This window comes from Symphalangus syndactylus, chromosome 23, assembly GCF_028878055.3.
Source record: "Symphalangus syndactylus isolate Jambi chromosome 23, NHGRI_mSymSyn1-v2.1_pri, whole genome shotgun sequence".
Taxonomy (NCBI): domain Eukaryota; kingdom Metazoa; phylum Chordata; class Mammalia; order Primates; family Hylobatidae; genus Symphalangus; species Symphalangus syndactylus.
Window position 1 is genome coordinate 39562357 of NC_072445.2, and position 12863 is coordinate 39575219.

Sequence of the window (12863 nt, forward strand, 5' to 3'; positions counted from 1 at the left end):
CTGGCTCATTAAGCAGCGGCTGGAGACCTCCCTAATTATCTCCCCCAGCCCCCCTCTCCTGGTTTTAATTAAGTAGAACAGGGAGGGGAGTCATTAGAACAAGAAATATGAACTGAGCTGCCGGTGAACCCAGGCATTCCAGCGGCCTGAGTCCGCATCGCCTAGATCCCTGATTCAGGACGCAGGTGGCAGACCCTCCCAGCCGCCAACACGGCCCCACTCCTAGGCCGCCGAAGTCCAGCCGGGGGCTTTCCCATATTTTTCAGATGGCCCGTCTCCTCCTCTCATCTCCTCTTCCCTCTCCCCTCCTCCACTCGGTCTCAGTTCCTCTGTTTCTGTGTCTCACTCTCCGCCCCCAGCTCCTCCCTGTTCCTCCTCTCTTCTCCCCTCCTCTTCCTCCCCGGCTCCCCTCCCCCAGCCTCCCTCCCTCGCTCCCCCCCTTCTCCCTCCTCCCTCCTCCCTCTCTCTCACACACACCCCCGCTTGGGCCTCCTCTCTCTCTCCGGCTCCATTTTCTCCGCCGCCGGGGGCCGGGGTCTCCTGTGGGGGGCCCAGCCGGTACCCCAGGTCTCCCTTCAGTGCCGGGGTGAACCCCCGGGGGAGCCGGGAGCCGGGGGCAGACGGGCGGGGGTTGGGGCGGAGGGAGCAGCGGCCCCAGCGAGTTTGGGGGGAGAAGTAACCAGGCGGGGGGAGGGGCGGAGCAGGGAGGGGGCCTCAGGGCCCCCCCCCAGCTATGGACGAGCGGCTACTGGGGCCGCCCCCTCCAGGCGGGGGCCGGGGGGGCCTGGGATTGGTGGGTGGGGAGCCTGGGGGCCCTGGCGAGCCTCCCGGTGGCGGAGACCCCGGTGGGGGTAGCGGGGGGGTCCCGGGAGGCCGAGGGAAGCAAGACATCGGGGACATTCTGCAGCAGATAATGACCATCACCGACCAGAGCCTGGACGAGGCCCAGGCCAAGTGAGTGCCCCCACCCCGGGACCCCACACAGACCCAGCAAACCCCCTTCACATGCTCTGAATCTTCTGGGAGCCCCCCCAACTCCAGGGCCCTCTCCAGGATCCAACAGCTCTCTTCTCTCCTTATTCCTGGGAGCCCCTAGAAAAGTGATCCCTCTCAAACCTCCCTTCACCCCCAGGCCCTGAAACCTTCACAGAGGGAACCCCCGGTGGCCCCGCTCCCCACTCCTAACCTTTTGCTGACCCCCGCACTCCCCTGGAACAGCCCCATCTCCGGGAGCCCCCTCTGGCTCCCAGACTAAGAAACTGTTCTTGGGCTATGTTATCTTCTCTCCTAACTCTCCACCCAGCCCCCTCATTCTCTCCAGATGTGGAGACCTCCACACCCTCTCCAGAGCCCCTAAAGCTCCTCTCCACTGCTCAGCCAGACACTAGGTGCATCAAAGCCTCCCACCTGCTCAGCCCCAGGACCCCTTCACACACCCTACACTGATCTCCCCAGTTAGCTCGGCACCCCCAGCCCCGCTCTGCCACCTCAAACTCTGACTCTTCCCAATCCCAGCCTCTGTCTGTCTCCCTCTGAAACCTACCAAGTCACTTTCCTTCTCCATCCACTACCAGATTCCTCCTCATGCCTTTCTAGACCAGCTCCCAAAGCCCCCAGCCTTTAGCCTGCTGCCTGCATCTTCCCTGTGTCTCCTGAAGCCGAGCAGCTTCCCCATGCTCTGGGAGCTGATCTTTTCCCAAGAACTCCCCTCCCCAACTCATTCCACCCCCAATCCGCTTCCTCCCTCCGCAGATTGACCCTCCTCCCTCCTTGTTCTCAGGCCCCCTGCTCTGTTTCTCTAGCTCCTCAACTTTTCTCTTTCCCCACTCCCACTCCTCCCAAGGAAACACGCCCTAAACTGCCACCGAATGAAGCCTGCTCTCTTTAGCGTCCTGTGTGAAATCAAGGAGAAAACCGGTATGTGGGCCCCCCGATTGCTCAACTCTGGGAACAGAACCCTGTTCATTATAGGACTAGAGTGTGACAACTTGGGGCCCTGAGGAAAGTGAGGAGTCAGGAGGACTGGGGAAGGAACCAAAGCCTGGGAACTTGGCTCTCCAGGAAGCACCAGGAGGACTGAGCACTGGGTATCGGGGTCTCTGGGTCCCTAAGTCCACTCGCCTGCACGCTAGGCCTCAGCATTCGGAGCTCCCAGGAGGAGGAGCCGGTGGACCCACAGCTGATGCGCTTGGACAACATGCTTCTGGCAGAGGGTGTGGCTGGGCCCGAGAAAGGGGGTGGCTCAGCAGCAGCAGCTGCAGCTGCTGCAGCCTCTGGGGGCGGCGTGTCCCCTGACAACTCCATCGAACACTCGGACTATCGCAGCAAACTTGCCCAGATCCGTCACATATACCACTCGGAGCTGGAGAAGTATGAGCAGGTAAGGAGAGGAGGCTTGGGTGGGTGGAGGGAAGGGCTCTTGCAGGGGAATCCCATGGCCAAAGGGCTCCTCCTCACCAGCCCACTGGCCCCCACTACAGGCATGTAATGAGTTCACGACCCATGTCATGAACCTGCTGAGGGAGCAGAGCCGCACCAGGCCCGTGGCCCCCAAAGAGATGGAGCGCATGGTGAGCATCATCCATCGAAAGTTCAGTGCCATCCAGATGCAGCTGAAGCAGAGCACCTGTGAGGCCGTGATGATCCTGCGTTCCCGTTTCCTGGATGCCAGGTGGGCCCAGGGACCCCGGGCTGGCCCCCAGCACTGGGCCCCTTCCCATTCCTCTCCAAGACCCTGAGCTGCCATGCTGCACAACATGGTACTCCATGACAATGGTGACTCTGGGGTCATGCCATGTGACAGCCCTGCCAGGACATCAACATCCTCCTCACCGCTCTTCTCCCTCCTCTGTAGACGAAAGCGCCGTAACTTCAGCAAACAGGCCACTGAGGTCCTAAATGAGTATTTCTACTCCCACCTGAGTAACCCATATCCTAGTGAGGAGGCCAAGGAGGAGCTTGCCAAGAAGTGTGGCATCACCGTGTCTCAGGTATTATGGAGGTTTCGGGAGGAGTTGTCAGGCAAAGTGCACACATCTCAGCTAGGTGCAGTGGTGTGTTCCTGTAATCCCAGCTACTAGGGAGGCTGAAGTGGGAGGATCACTTGAGTTGGAGACCAGCCTGGGCAACAGCATAGTGAGACCAGGAAGCATAAAAAAAAAATGCTCTCACTCGCATCTTATTCAGTGAAGGACTTCAGAGGCAAATGTTTCTACCCGACCCTCCTTTCTGCCCCACAGGTCTCCAACTGGTTTGGCAACAAGAGGATTCGCTATAAGAAAAATATCGGAAAGTTCCAAGAGGAGGCAAACATCTATGCTGTCAAGACCGCCGTGTCAGTCACCCAGGGGGGCCACAGCCGCACCAGCTCCCCGACACCCCCTTCCTCTGCAGGTGGATCCCACTGTCACCCCGGCTGTTTTGCACACTTCCTGCTTTTGTTCCCACTTCCTATCTAGGCAGGATCATAGCAGAGAGGGGGCCTTTTGGGGTGAGAGGGACCGAGCTGAGATAGGCTGGAGATGTCAGGGGACAGAGGCCATTCCAGTGAACTTAGTTCTGTCTTTCTTCCCACGGGTGGCCATGGAAGGCTAAAGAACAGCCTGCTCTTTCTGTGTGTTGGGATGTTATTTTGTGGATAATTGGAGTATAGTAGCATGTCCCCACAAGAGCTGAGAGTTGTGGTTCATCCCCTTTCTACCATCATGGGCTCTATTATACTCTTCCCTCTCTGCCCCCCCAAGGCTCTGGCGGCTCTTTCAATCTCTCAGGATCTGGAGACATGTTTCTGGGGATGCCTGGGCTCAACGGAGATTCCTATTCTGCTTCCCAGGTCAGATGCCCATCTCCTCTCGAGTAGGGCTTTCCCCAGCTCCATTCCCCCTGCTTTAGGATACAAGACCTCTTTCCTCTGATGCTTCTCTTCACTGTCATACCTTCCTCTGCTGCCTGCAGGTGGAATCACTCCGACACTCGATGGGGCCAGGGGGCTATGGGGATAACCTCGGGGGAGGCCAGATGTATAGCCCACGGGAAATGAGGGTGAGTGGATCCTGAAGCCCCTCTCTGTCCAGTTCTCACAGGACAGAGGGGCATTTTCCCTAGTGTTGTGCCCACACAGGGTTCCCAGGGCCTTCTCTGTTTTCTGTACTCTGTCTCTCCTTTCAGGCAAATGGCAGCTGGCAGGAGGCTGTGACCCCCTCTTCAGTGACATCCCCAACGGAGGGACCAGGGAGTGTTCACTCTGATACCTCCAACTGATCTTGCCCCTCAGGGTCACAGGGGTGGGGGCTCTCACAAGGCGACTCTCGAAGAGGACGCAGGCTTCCAGAGGACAAACCCCAATACAGGAGAAGCACAAGACAGAGAAGGGCCAATGGGGTCATCCCCTCCCTAACAAGCTCTGTGCTGGGGGTGCTAATTACATGGCAGGAAGAATGGGGCCTCTAAGGGGAGTGTGGGGTCTGTCTCTCCCTTTTTTCCATCTTTTTCCTCTCCCGCTTGCTTTCTTACACAGAAACATACACATACCCAGAAACCTATTTCTCAGACCCCTTTTTCTCCTGTGTCTTTCTCTCTCCCTCTCCCACACCTCACACACACATACTCCCACTTGCAACTATTCTGTTTCTCTCTCTGGGCTCCCCGACTTTCCCTTCCCCACCCCACTTATATGCTCTGGAATCTGTGGAGACGCCAGCCCTGCCCAATCAGAGATGCCAAAAATGGGGACATGACTTCTGGACAGAGGACATGGGCCACGCCCCCATGCATCCCCACCCCTGCCCTCCAGACGGCTTACTTACCTCATATGCAGCTCATCTTAAACCAATAGAATCGCTCGGTGGACGAGAGTGTCTGACTCAGATATCTACCTCGGAGGGAGTTTCTGCTACTTTAGGGAATTATTGACTGGGCTTTGGGGTTGAACGTTTTTCTTTTTTTTAAAGAAAGAAAAAGAAACCCTGGGATCCATCTGTTTTTTTGTTGTTGTTGTTTTTGTTATTGGTGGTGGTGGTGGTGGTGGTGGTGGTTCTTAATTTTTAATTTAGTTTGGGGAAGTAGCTTGTTTTTTTTTTTATAAATATGTTGATTTCTTGTCTTTTTTTTTTATTTCTTACGTTCCCATATTAGGGGTGATAAGCCAAAGGGGTCCTGGTAAGAGAAAGGGGGACAAACAGAACTGGTAAAGAGGCCGCCCTGGCTCCAGGCCTGTCCATCAGGAAGTAAATTTTACAGGGCACCAAGCTTTGCCCCCTAAAATCCCTTAGGTGTTCTTTGCTCATGCAGGCAGCTTTCTGCCGCATTTGATGTGGAGGCAGTGAAGGGCTTGCCCTGCTGGCCTCTCATCCCCCTTCTTCCCACAACCCTTGGGCAGGGCTGGACTCAGTAATTTTGAGGAAATCGAAGATGCCATCTTCCCCTGTGAGTGACATGTCTTTAATTTTTTTAAAAACTACTATTTGAAAATTGGAGGGGGAAGAATGGGAAGGGAGTTATTGCCAAATATGTTAAATATGGGTTGGGGTGCTTGTATATGTATCTTCCTCAATTTCCCCAGAAATGAGGTATCTTTTTGTCACACCAAAATCAAGGGGTAGGGAGAGGGAGGAGGTTGCAAAAAGCCAGATGTGGGGGAAAAGTAACATCAACACTGTCCCATCCTCAGCCCTGAACCCTACCATCTGATCCCCTCAGACATTCTCAGGATTTTACAAGACTGTCAGAGTGGGGAACCCCTCCCGTTAAAGATCCGGGCAGGACTGGGGACAGGTTGGAAGTGTGATGGGTGGGGGGGTGGGAGGCATGGGCCGGGGGCAGTTCTCTCCTCACTTGTAAACTTGTGTAGTTTCACAGAAAAAAAACAAAATGCAGTTTTAAATAAAGAAATTTCTTTTTTCCCTGGGTTTAGTTGAGAATTTTTTTCAAAAAACATGAGAAACCCCAGAAAAAAAAATGATTTTCTTTCACGAAGCTCCAAACAGGTTTCTCTCCTGTTCCCCAACCTTGCCTTCAGGATGCAGGCCCAATTGCACCCTTGCAAACAACAGTCTGGCCTGAACCCTATTGATGCAACCTTGCCCAATCAAGATGGGGATCCAGTGGGTCACCAGGCAGCCCTGATGGACCGATGGAATAAATAGGATCAGGGGCTCTGAGGGAATGAGACCCTAGAGGGTACACTCCCCATCCCCCAGGGAAGTGACTGTACCCAGAGGCTGGTAGTGCCCAGGGGTGGAGTGATAATTATTTCTCTAGTACCTGAAGGACTCTTGTCCCAAAGGCATGAATTCCTAGCATTCCCTGTGAAAAGACTACTGAAAGATGGGGGCTGGAGAGAGGGTGCAGGCCCCACCTAGGGCGGAGGCCACAGCAGGGAGAGGGACAGACAGAGCCAGGAGCCTGGAAGGAAGCAGGATGGCAGCCGGAACAGCGGTTGGAGCCTGGGTGCTGGTCCTCAGTCTGTGGGGTGAGCCACTCCCCCCACCCCACTGACCCTCCCTGCAGAAAGCACTTTAACCCCACACCCCAATCGTCCTAGAACTTTTCCCAGAACCCGAGGAACTGCTTTTCAAGGTCCCTCACCCACCCTGTCCAAATTTTGTTAGCCCTCATTCCCTTCCTGCCCCTCTACCATGGTGCTATCTCCCAGGGGCAGTAGTAGGTGCTCAAAACATCACAGCCCGGATCGGCGAGCCACTGGTGCTGAAGTGTAAGGGGGCCCCCAAGAAACCACCCCAGCAGCTGGAATGGAAACTGGTAAGCGGGGCTCCTGTTGCAGCCTCCCAACTTCCAGGGAGACCAGCAATGATTTGGATCCCCGTCACTCTGCCTCACAGTCCTTTCCCAAAGGCCTTGCACTGTTTAGGCCCCGCTTCTCTGCTTCTAGAACACAGGCCGGACAGAAGCTTGGAAGGTCCTGTCTCCCCAGGGAGGAGGCCCCTGGGATAGTGTGGCTCGTGTCCTTCCCAACGGCTCCCTCTTCCTTCCGGCTGTCGGGATCCAGGATGAGGGGATTTTCCGGTGCCAGGCAATGAACAGGAATGGAAAGGAGACCAAGTCCAACTACCGAGTCCGTGTCTACCGTAAGAATTCCAGGGTCTTCTCCAAGGTCCCCCTCTTATCTAAGAAAAAGCCTTCAACCCCAGCCTTGGCCCATGAGGGCCTCTGACTTCCACTGGCCCCATTTCCACACACACAGTTTGAGAACCTTCACAATTACAGCCTCTGACTGGATTTTTCCTCCTTCAGAGATTCCTGGGAAGCCAAAAATTGTAGATTCTGCCTCTGAACTCACGGCTGGTGTTCCCAATAAGGTAGTGGAAGAAAGCAGAAGTAGAAAACGGTCCTGTGAACAGGAGGCGAGTGTGTGTGGATGTGGGTGTGTGGCATCTCTCATTTCCAAAGGATCCTGAGGTCACCACTCTTTCCCCAGGTGGGGACATGTGTGTCAGAGGGAAGCTACCCTGCAGGGACTCTTAGCTGGCACTTGGATGGGAAGTCCCTGGTGCCTAATGAGAAGGGTGAGTCCTAAGGTGCCCCCCAAGCTGCCTTCTCCCTGATCTCACTCCCACACCCACCCTGGGATAATTTGTCTCATCCTCCCATCATAGGAGTATCTGTGAAGGAACAGACCAGGAGACACCCTGAGACAGGGCTCTTCACACTGCATTCGGAGCTAATGGTGACCCCAGCCCGGGGAGGAGATCCCCATCCCACCTTCTCCTGTAGCTTCAGCCCAGGCCTTCCCCGACGCCGGGCCTTGCACACAGCCCCCATCCAGCCCCGTGTCTGGGGTGAGCAGAGGTGGGGAGGGCCCCAAGCTCACGTGAGCACATTCTGGAAGTCTGACCCTTAGGGAAACAGGGAGTCAAGCCCGTGGCCACTGGGATCACTCACAAGTGTAACTCTCCACCTCATAACCCTTCCAACTCCCAGAGCCTGTGCCTCTGGAGGAGGTCCAATTGGTGGTGGAGCCAGAAGGTGGAGCAGTAGCTCCTGGTGGAACCGTAACCCTGACCTGTGAGGTCCCTGCCCAGCCCTCTCCTCAAATTAACTGGATGAAGGATGTGAGTGACCTGGAGAGAGGGGCTGGGAGGTAGGGTGAACCATAACTAGCAACAGGGAGGGTGGAGGGCTAACGAGGGAAAGGCAGGCTAGGCGCTGAGAAAGAGAGGGTATCTGAAGATGTGGAGACAAAAAGACAAGGGTTTTGAAATAGTCTCCTCTCCCCTTCCCCCACCAGGGTGTGCCCTTGCCCCTTCCCCCCAGCCCTGTGCTGATCCTCCCTGAGATAGGGCCTCAGGACCAGGGAACCTACAGCTGTGTGGCCACCCATCCCAGCCACGGGCCCCAGGAAAGCCGTGCTGTCAGCATCAGCATCATCGGTGAGACCTCTCCCCCAGCCCTACAGACCCAGGGACTAGGGTGCAGGACAGCACAGGCTCTAATTTCCTGCCCCATTCTGACCTTATCCCCAAGAGCCACCCCACCTCTCCCTCCGTGCACCCACACCCAAGCCTCCCCTGCCCCACCCAAATTCTGCCAAGAGAGCAGCCAAGCCTCTCCCTTCTTCCCTCTGAACTAAAAAAAGGTAAAGATGGCTGGGTGCAGTGGCTCACGCCTGTAATCCCAACACTTTGGGAGGCTGAGGCTGAGGCTGAGGCTGAGGCGGGCAGATCACCTGAGGTAGGGAGTTCGAGACCAGCCTGACCAACATGGAGAAACCCCGTTTCTACTAAAAATACAAAATTAGCCAGGCGTGGTGGCGCATGCCTGTAATCCCAGCTACTTGGGAGGCTGAGGCAGGAGAATTGTTTGAATCCAGGAGGCGTAGATTGCGGTGAGCCAAGATCGCACCATTGCATGCCAGCCTGGGCAACAAAAGCGAAACTCCACCTCAAAAAAAAAGGGAAAGACTCCACTGGGGCTCCCACTAAATAACCCTCTCTCAACCCGAAGTCTTCTTTCTGACTGAATCCAACTTTGTCTTCCAGAACCAGGCGAGGAGGGGCCAACTGCAGGTGAGGGGTTTGATAAAGTCAGGGAAGGAGAAGATAGCCCCCAACACATGTGACTGGGGGGATGGTCAACAAGAAAGGAATGGTGAGTGGTGGGGGCTGTGCTCTCAATTTTCCCTGTCTCCATACAGGCTCTGTGGGAGGATCAGGGCTAGGAACTCTAGCCCTGGCCCTGGGGATCCTGGGAGGCCTGGGGACAGCCGCCCTGCTCATTGGGGTCATCTTGTGGCAAAGGCGGCGACGCCAAGGAGAGGAGAGGTGAGTGGAGAAAGCCAGACCCCTCAGACCTAGGGCTTCCAGGCAGCAAGCGAAGAGGGGTGGGGGGTGGAACAACAACGTGCAGCATTCTCCCCAATCTTCCTCCTCAGGAAGGCCCCAGAAAACCAGGAGGAAGAGGAGGAGCGTGCAGAACTGAATCAGTCGGAGGAACCTGAGGCAGGCGAGAGTAGTACTGGAGGGCCTTGAGGGGCCCACAGACAGATCCCATCCATCAGCTCCCTTTCTTTTTCCCTTGAACTGTTCTGGCCCCAGACCAACTCTCTCCTGTATAATCTCTCTCCTGTGTAACCCCACCTTGCCAAGCTTTCTTCTACAACCAGAGCCCCCCACAATGATGGTTAAACATCTGACACATCTTGCTCTTGTGTGTCTGTGTGTGTGTGTGTGTGTGTGAGACACAACCTCACCCCTACACCCTTGAGGGCCCTGAAGGAAAAGGACTCACCCCCACACTTCCCCATACTACACCAAACATCTACTCAAGTTGAGGAGAAGTGCTTCTGTCGGGGGAGGGGGTGAACTTGGGAAGAGATCCCATCAATATATTTCACCTTTTTTTTTTATTGAATTTGTATTAAAGGAGGTAGTGAGGGGGAGGAAGCACTTAAGAGTCAGAATCCATATTAGACTCTGGGGAGTGAAAAATTAAATTAAATCAATAAGATGGGGAGTGGGGGAAGAGTCAGAGGGAACTTTGCCCACCTTTCAAGATCAAATCAAGAAATCAGGGAAGGCAAAGACTTAGGAGAGGAGAAAGACATTCTCTCAATCCATCCTCCATCCCCAGGGCAGAGAATTACAACGTTACCGAGTGAGCCTCTGAGCAGAAGGCTCTCGATCTATGCACAGACTTCACTCCTCCTCCCCAGGCCTTCCTGGAGAATGTCCAGGGCTGGCCTTAGCCAACAGAAATAGAGGGGTCAAGGGGGTCCAGGAGTAAGGAAGGGTCGGCAGGGACCCCCAATACTGATTCTCCTCTGGCTGGAGGTGGGCAGGAAGGAGACATAGCTCAAATACTGAGCAGCCAAAAAAAGAAGAAGATGGCGAGAAACAGGAAGAGGGAATCCTGCCAGCTGGAGGCCGGGTGACCCTGTCCCAGATCCACACCTGTGGGAGAGAGGAAAGCTGTGGAAGCATATGCTCCTAGGCTTGGAGGGGGCCTGAGGGGATTCACAGGGCTCCCTGATGGGAGCTGAGTGTGACTCTTACCTGTACCCCGGCGGAAAGGCTCATGGGCATTGAAGACGGTGGTGAAAAAGCCAAAGGGAAAAGCACCAACACCAAATGAGAAGTGGAAGCCCCCGGTATCACCAAATGGCTGGAATCCCTAGGGAGGCAGAAAAAGTCAGATGGGAAACCGGCAAATCTGTCAAGGAAGGGACACAACTGGACAAGAAGACTCACCCCTCTGCTCTCTGGAGCTGGTCTCTGGCCCTGGGGGCGGGGTGGAGTTTTTAATCTGAGGAAGAGGAGAGAGAAAGTTAACAGGGAATTTTCTCCTCTCATCTTCCGCACAGTTTTACACGGGGAGAAGCCTTCAATCTTCCCTAAGCAACACCTCCAGTCTCTCACCTGGGATCCTGGGGCTTCTGGCTCCCTCGCCCATAAAGCGGGACAACCTTCTCTCTGCTGATCCCAGCTTTACATACCGGACACTCTTGCCGCTCTGGCCGTGTCTCCAGCCACTGGGGAGAAAAAATAGTGGTTTCCAGTAATAAAAGAGGGTCTTCCAGCTCCTCAGACCTCCCCATTTCCCTCTTCATCTCCTGAGTACGCACCTGATGAAGACATGGCCAACTGGATGGGGGAGAAAAAAAAAAGGTCAAACTAGCTACAGAAAAGACAGACACAGACCCCAGACTTCGCAGAATCCCATCTGACCCCTCTTCCCAAGCAACCTGCTGTTGCTTTTCAGATTTTCTGCAACCTCTACCATGCCAGCCAACTTGGCCTTCCTGCTTGTCTGATCTTCCAACACCTAAAGCTCAGTCCATCCTCAACACACTCAACCCTCTCCTTTCTCCTCTCCCCAACAAACACATACAAATTTTGGTGCCCTCTCTCGTCTGCCTTTCAAGTTAATTTCTAATTCCCTTCAGCCACCTCTTTCCAGGTCTCCTCTTTTCAACCCCAACCCCATCACTCCACACCAAACCCCTTTACTAGCACATTCCCCCATTACTCACTTCCAAGCTCAATAATGTCCCTATCTTTACGACCCTTTAACCTTTCAAGTCTGCCTCTCCACAGTGCCCTTACACCAGCCCCCTCCCAGATCTCATCTGAATGTGATCCATATTTCCTGGTTCTCCCCGACTCAATTGATGCGTGCCTCCCCTAACCTTTGTGTCTCATTTGTTTCCACCTGCACGGCTAAGACCCCTCACTTCTCTGGGGTAAGGTGGCTCGGGTCTCACATTGTCCCGCCACTCCCCGCCCCACCTTCTCTTCTCAGCACATCACATGCCCCCGCTCCTGGTTCCTAAGACCTTTCTTTCCACAGATCTCGACCGTTATACTCCCACCCACACATACCAGCAAAGTCTTATGTCTCCTGTCGGGCCTCACCTACGGGAACGTGCCCTCCGATTATCTGTATGACTGTATGATTACTCGCTCCTAGCCTCTCCAGTATATAAGCGAGACCCACCGCCTTCCGCCCCCCTCCTCGATTCTCACCAGTACAGGTGGCCACACACACTGACCACAGCTTCCCGAGCAGTCTCCAAACATATATTACATTCGAAGGTCGCGCCCGCCCCGCCCCGCTCGCGATTTGGCCCTTCGGGGCCCCCGTCCTCCTCCTCAGCTGCTGCCATGGCCAGTTTTGTTTCGCCCCACGTACCCTTCAGTCCCCCCAAATACACATACACACGCCCCAACAAACCAGAAACCACCTCCTGCCCACGATCGTTGGGCAGGCTTCAAGGTTTCCTAATCACTATTGGTCTGAATGCCTACCAGTCACAAAGAATTCAAAAGAAAGGATTGGCCCAATGGGTAGGGGCGGGAAAAGGTTGGTGCAGTCCTGCCTTCCCACAATGGCTATTGGCTGATACGGTCTAAGTCAATGTGCAATGCCAAGGGATTGGTAATAACTCGCTACACCCTGTTGCCTGGCCAAGGAGGGCTTTATTCGTCTGAGTAGTTGTCAGTCATAACCAAAGCCATAAGCAATTTGCTCGGGAATACCTATAGACCTCGCCCACTATAAGCCTCTTTCTTTCCTTCCCTTCCTCTTTCAGAGAATGTCCGGATTGCTATTGGACTTTGGAGCGTATGGCTCCAAAGCAACTCATTGGCTAGAACTTGACGGAAAATGGTGGTTAGGTAAAACGCGCCTGCGCAGCAAGCGGCGGGACGGGGGTGGGCCAATCCTGTGAGGGTTGAACCTTCTCTTGTTCCACCTCTTCACCCCTATCTTGTCGCCATGGTGACTGCTCTACAATTGGGGAGGCTTGCACTTCAAAGTCCTCGGCTCGCTTCATCCGCGTCCTTCAGCTGTGGACTTTCTGCTGATTGGGCCTTTTCCTTTTCCCCTGATTGGCCGACATCGGGAAAGAC

The 12863-nt window shown here is 54.8% G+C and overlaps 3 protein-coding genes across 12 annotated transcripts; 2 read left to right on the forward strand and 1 right to left on the reverse strand.

Annotated features, from left to right (window-relative positions):
• Positions 1–120: 120 nt before the first annotated feature.
• Positions 121–5905, forward strand: PBX2 (PBX homeobox 2). Of its 3 annotated transcripts, none has more exons than XM_055264736.2 (9): positions 121–954; positions 1844–1917; positions 2133–2380; positions 2481–2671; positions 2855–3053; positions 3240–3393; positions 3744–3837; positions 3936–4041; positions 4168–5905. In XM_055264736.2, the coding sequence occupies exons 1-9, from the start codon at positions 734–736 to the stop codon at positions 4258–4260; spliced, it is 1380 nt and encodes a 459-aa protein (XP_055120711.1). In that variant the 5' UTR covers positions 121–733; the 3' UTR covers positions 4261–5905. The 3 variants fall into 3 exon arrangements, with proteins under 3 accessions (XP_055120711.1, XP_055120712.1, XP_055120713.1); XM_055264737.2 differs by having other exon boundaries at positions 171–954; positions 2855–2990; XM_055264738.2 differs by having other exon boundaries at positions 184–954; positions 2855–2990; positions 3744–3832; positions 3955–4041.
• Positions 5906–6056: 151 nt separating this feature from the next.
• Positions 6057–9664, forward strand: AGER (advanced glycosylation end-product specific receptor). 8 transcript variants are annotated; one of them, XM_055264728.2, is made up of 11 exons: positions 6057–6469; positions 6653–6759; positions 6890–7085; positions 7252–7361; positions 7436–7523; positions 7614–7796; positions 7939–8069; positions 8246–8387; positions 8997–9023; positions 9152–9278; positions 9389–9664. In XM_055264728.2, the coding sequence occupies exons 1-11, from the start codon at positions 6325–6327 to the stop codon at positions 9483–9485; spliced, it is 1353 nt and encodes a 450-aa protein (XP_055120703.1). In that variant the 5' UTR covers positions 6057–6324; the 3' UTR covers positions 9486–9664. The 8 variants fall into 8 exon arrangements, with proteins under 8 accessions (XP_055120703.1, XP_055120704.1, XP_063489288.1 ...); XM_055264729.2 differs by having other exon boundaries at positions 7252–7316; XM_063633218.1 differs by having other exon boundaries at positions 7252–7316; positions 9393–9664.
• Positions 9665–9840: 176 nt separating this feature from the next.
• RNF5 (ring finger protein 5) lies at positions 9841–12260 on the reverse strand. Its single transcript, XM_055264756.2, has 6 exons — positions 11979–12260; positions 11078–11096; positions 10872–10984; positions 10704–10758; positions 10509–10626; positions 9841–10406 (listed from the first exon to the last, which is right to left on the reverse strand). Exons 1-6 carry the CDS (start codon positions 12116–12118, stop codon positions 10309–10311), a joined length of 543 nt encoding a protein of 180 aa, XP_055120731.1. The 5' UTR covers positions 12119–12260; the 3' UTR covers positions 9841–10308.
• Positions 12261–12863: the final 603 nt, after the last annotated feature.

Bases quoted from the DNA above. Each gene is read 5' to 3' on its own strand.
- PBX2 (XM_055264736.2), top strand. From the start codon at position 734: ATGGACGAGCGGCTACTGGGGCCGCCCCCTCCAGGCGGGGGCCGGGGG. The intron at 955-1,843 runs GTGAGTGCCCCC...ACTCCTCCCAAG, and splicing joins CTGGACGAGGCCCAGGCCAA to GAAACACGCCCTAAACTGCC. The intron at 2,381-2,480 runs GTAAGGAGAGGA...CCCCCACTACAG, and splicing joins AGCTGGAGAAGTATGAGCAG to GCATGTAATGAGTTCACGAC.
- AGER (XM_055264728.2), top strand. From the start codon at position 6,325: ATGGGGGCTGGAGAGAGGGTGCAGGCCCCACCTAGGGCGGAGGCCACA. The intron at 7,524-7,613 runs GTGAGTCCTAAG...CTCCCATCATAG, and splicing joins CCTGGTGCCTAATGAGAAGG to GAGTATCTGTGAAGGAACAG. The intron at 8,388-8,996 runs GTGAGACCTCTC...TTTGTCTTCCAG, and splicing joins TGTCAGCATCAGCATCATCG to AACCAGGCGAGGAGGGGCCA.
- RNF5 (XM_055264756.2), bottom strand. From the start codon at position 12,118: ATGGCAGCAGCTGAGGAGGAGGACGGGGGCCCCGAAGGGCCAAATCGC. The intron at 10,759-10,871 runs GTGAGAGACTGG...CCTCTTCCTCAG, and splicing joins CAGAAGCCCCAGGATCCCAG to ATTAAAAACTCCACCCCGCC. The intron at 10,407-10,508 runs GTAAGAGTCACA...TCTCTCCCACAG, and splicing joins GCCTTTCCGCCGGGGTACAG to GTGTGGATCTGGGACAGGGT.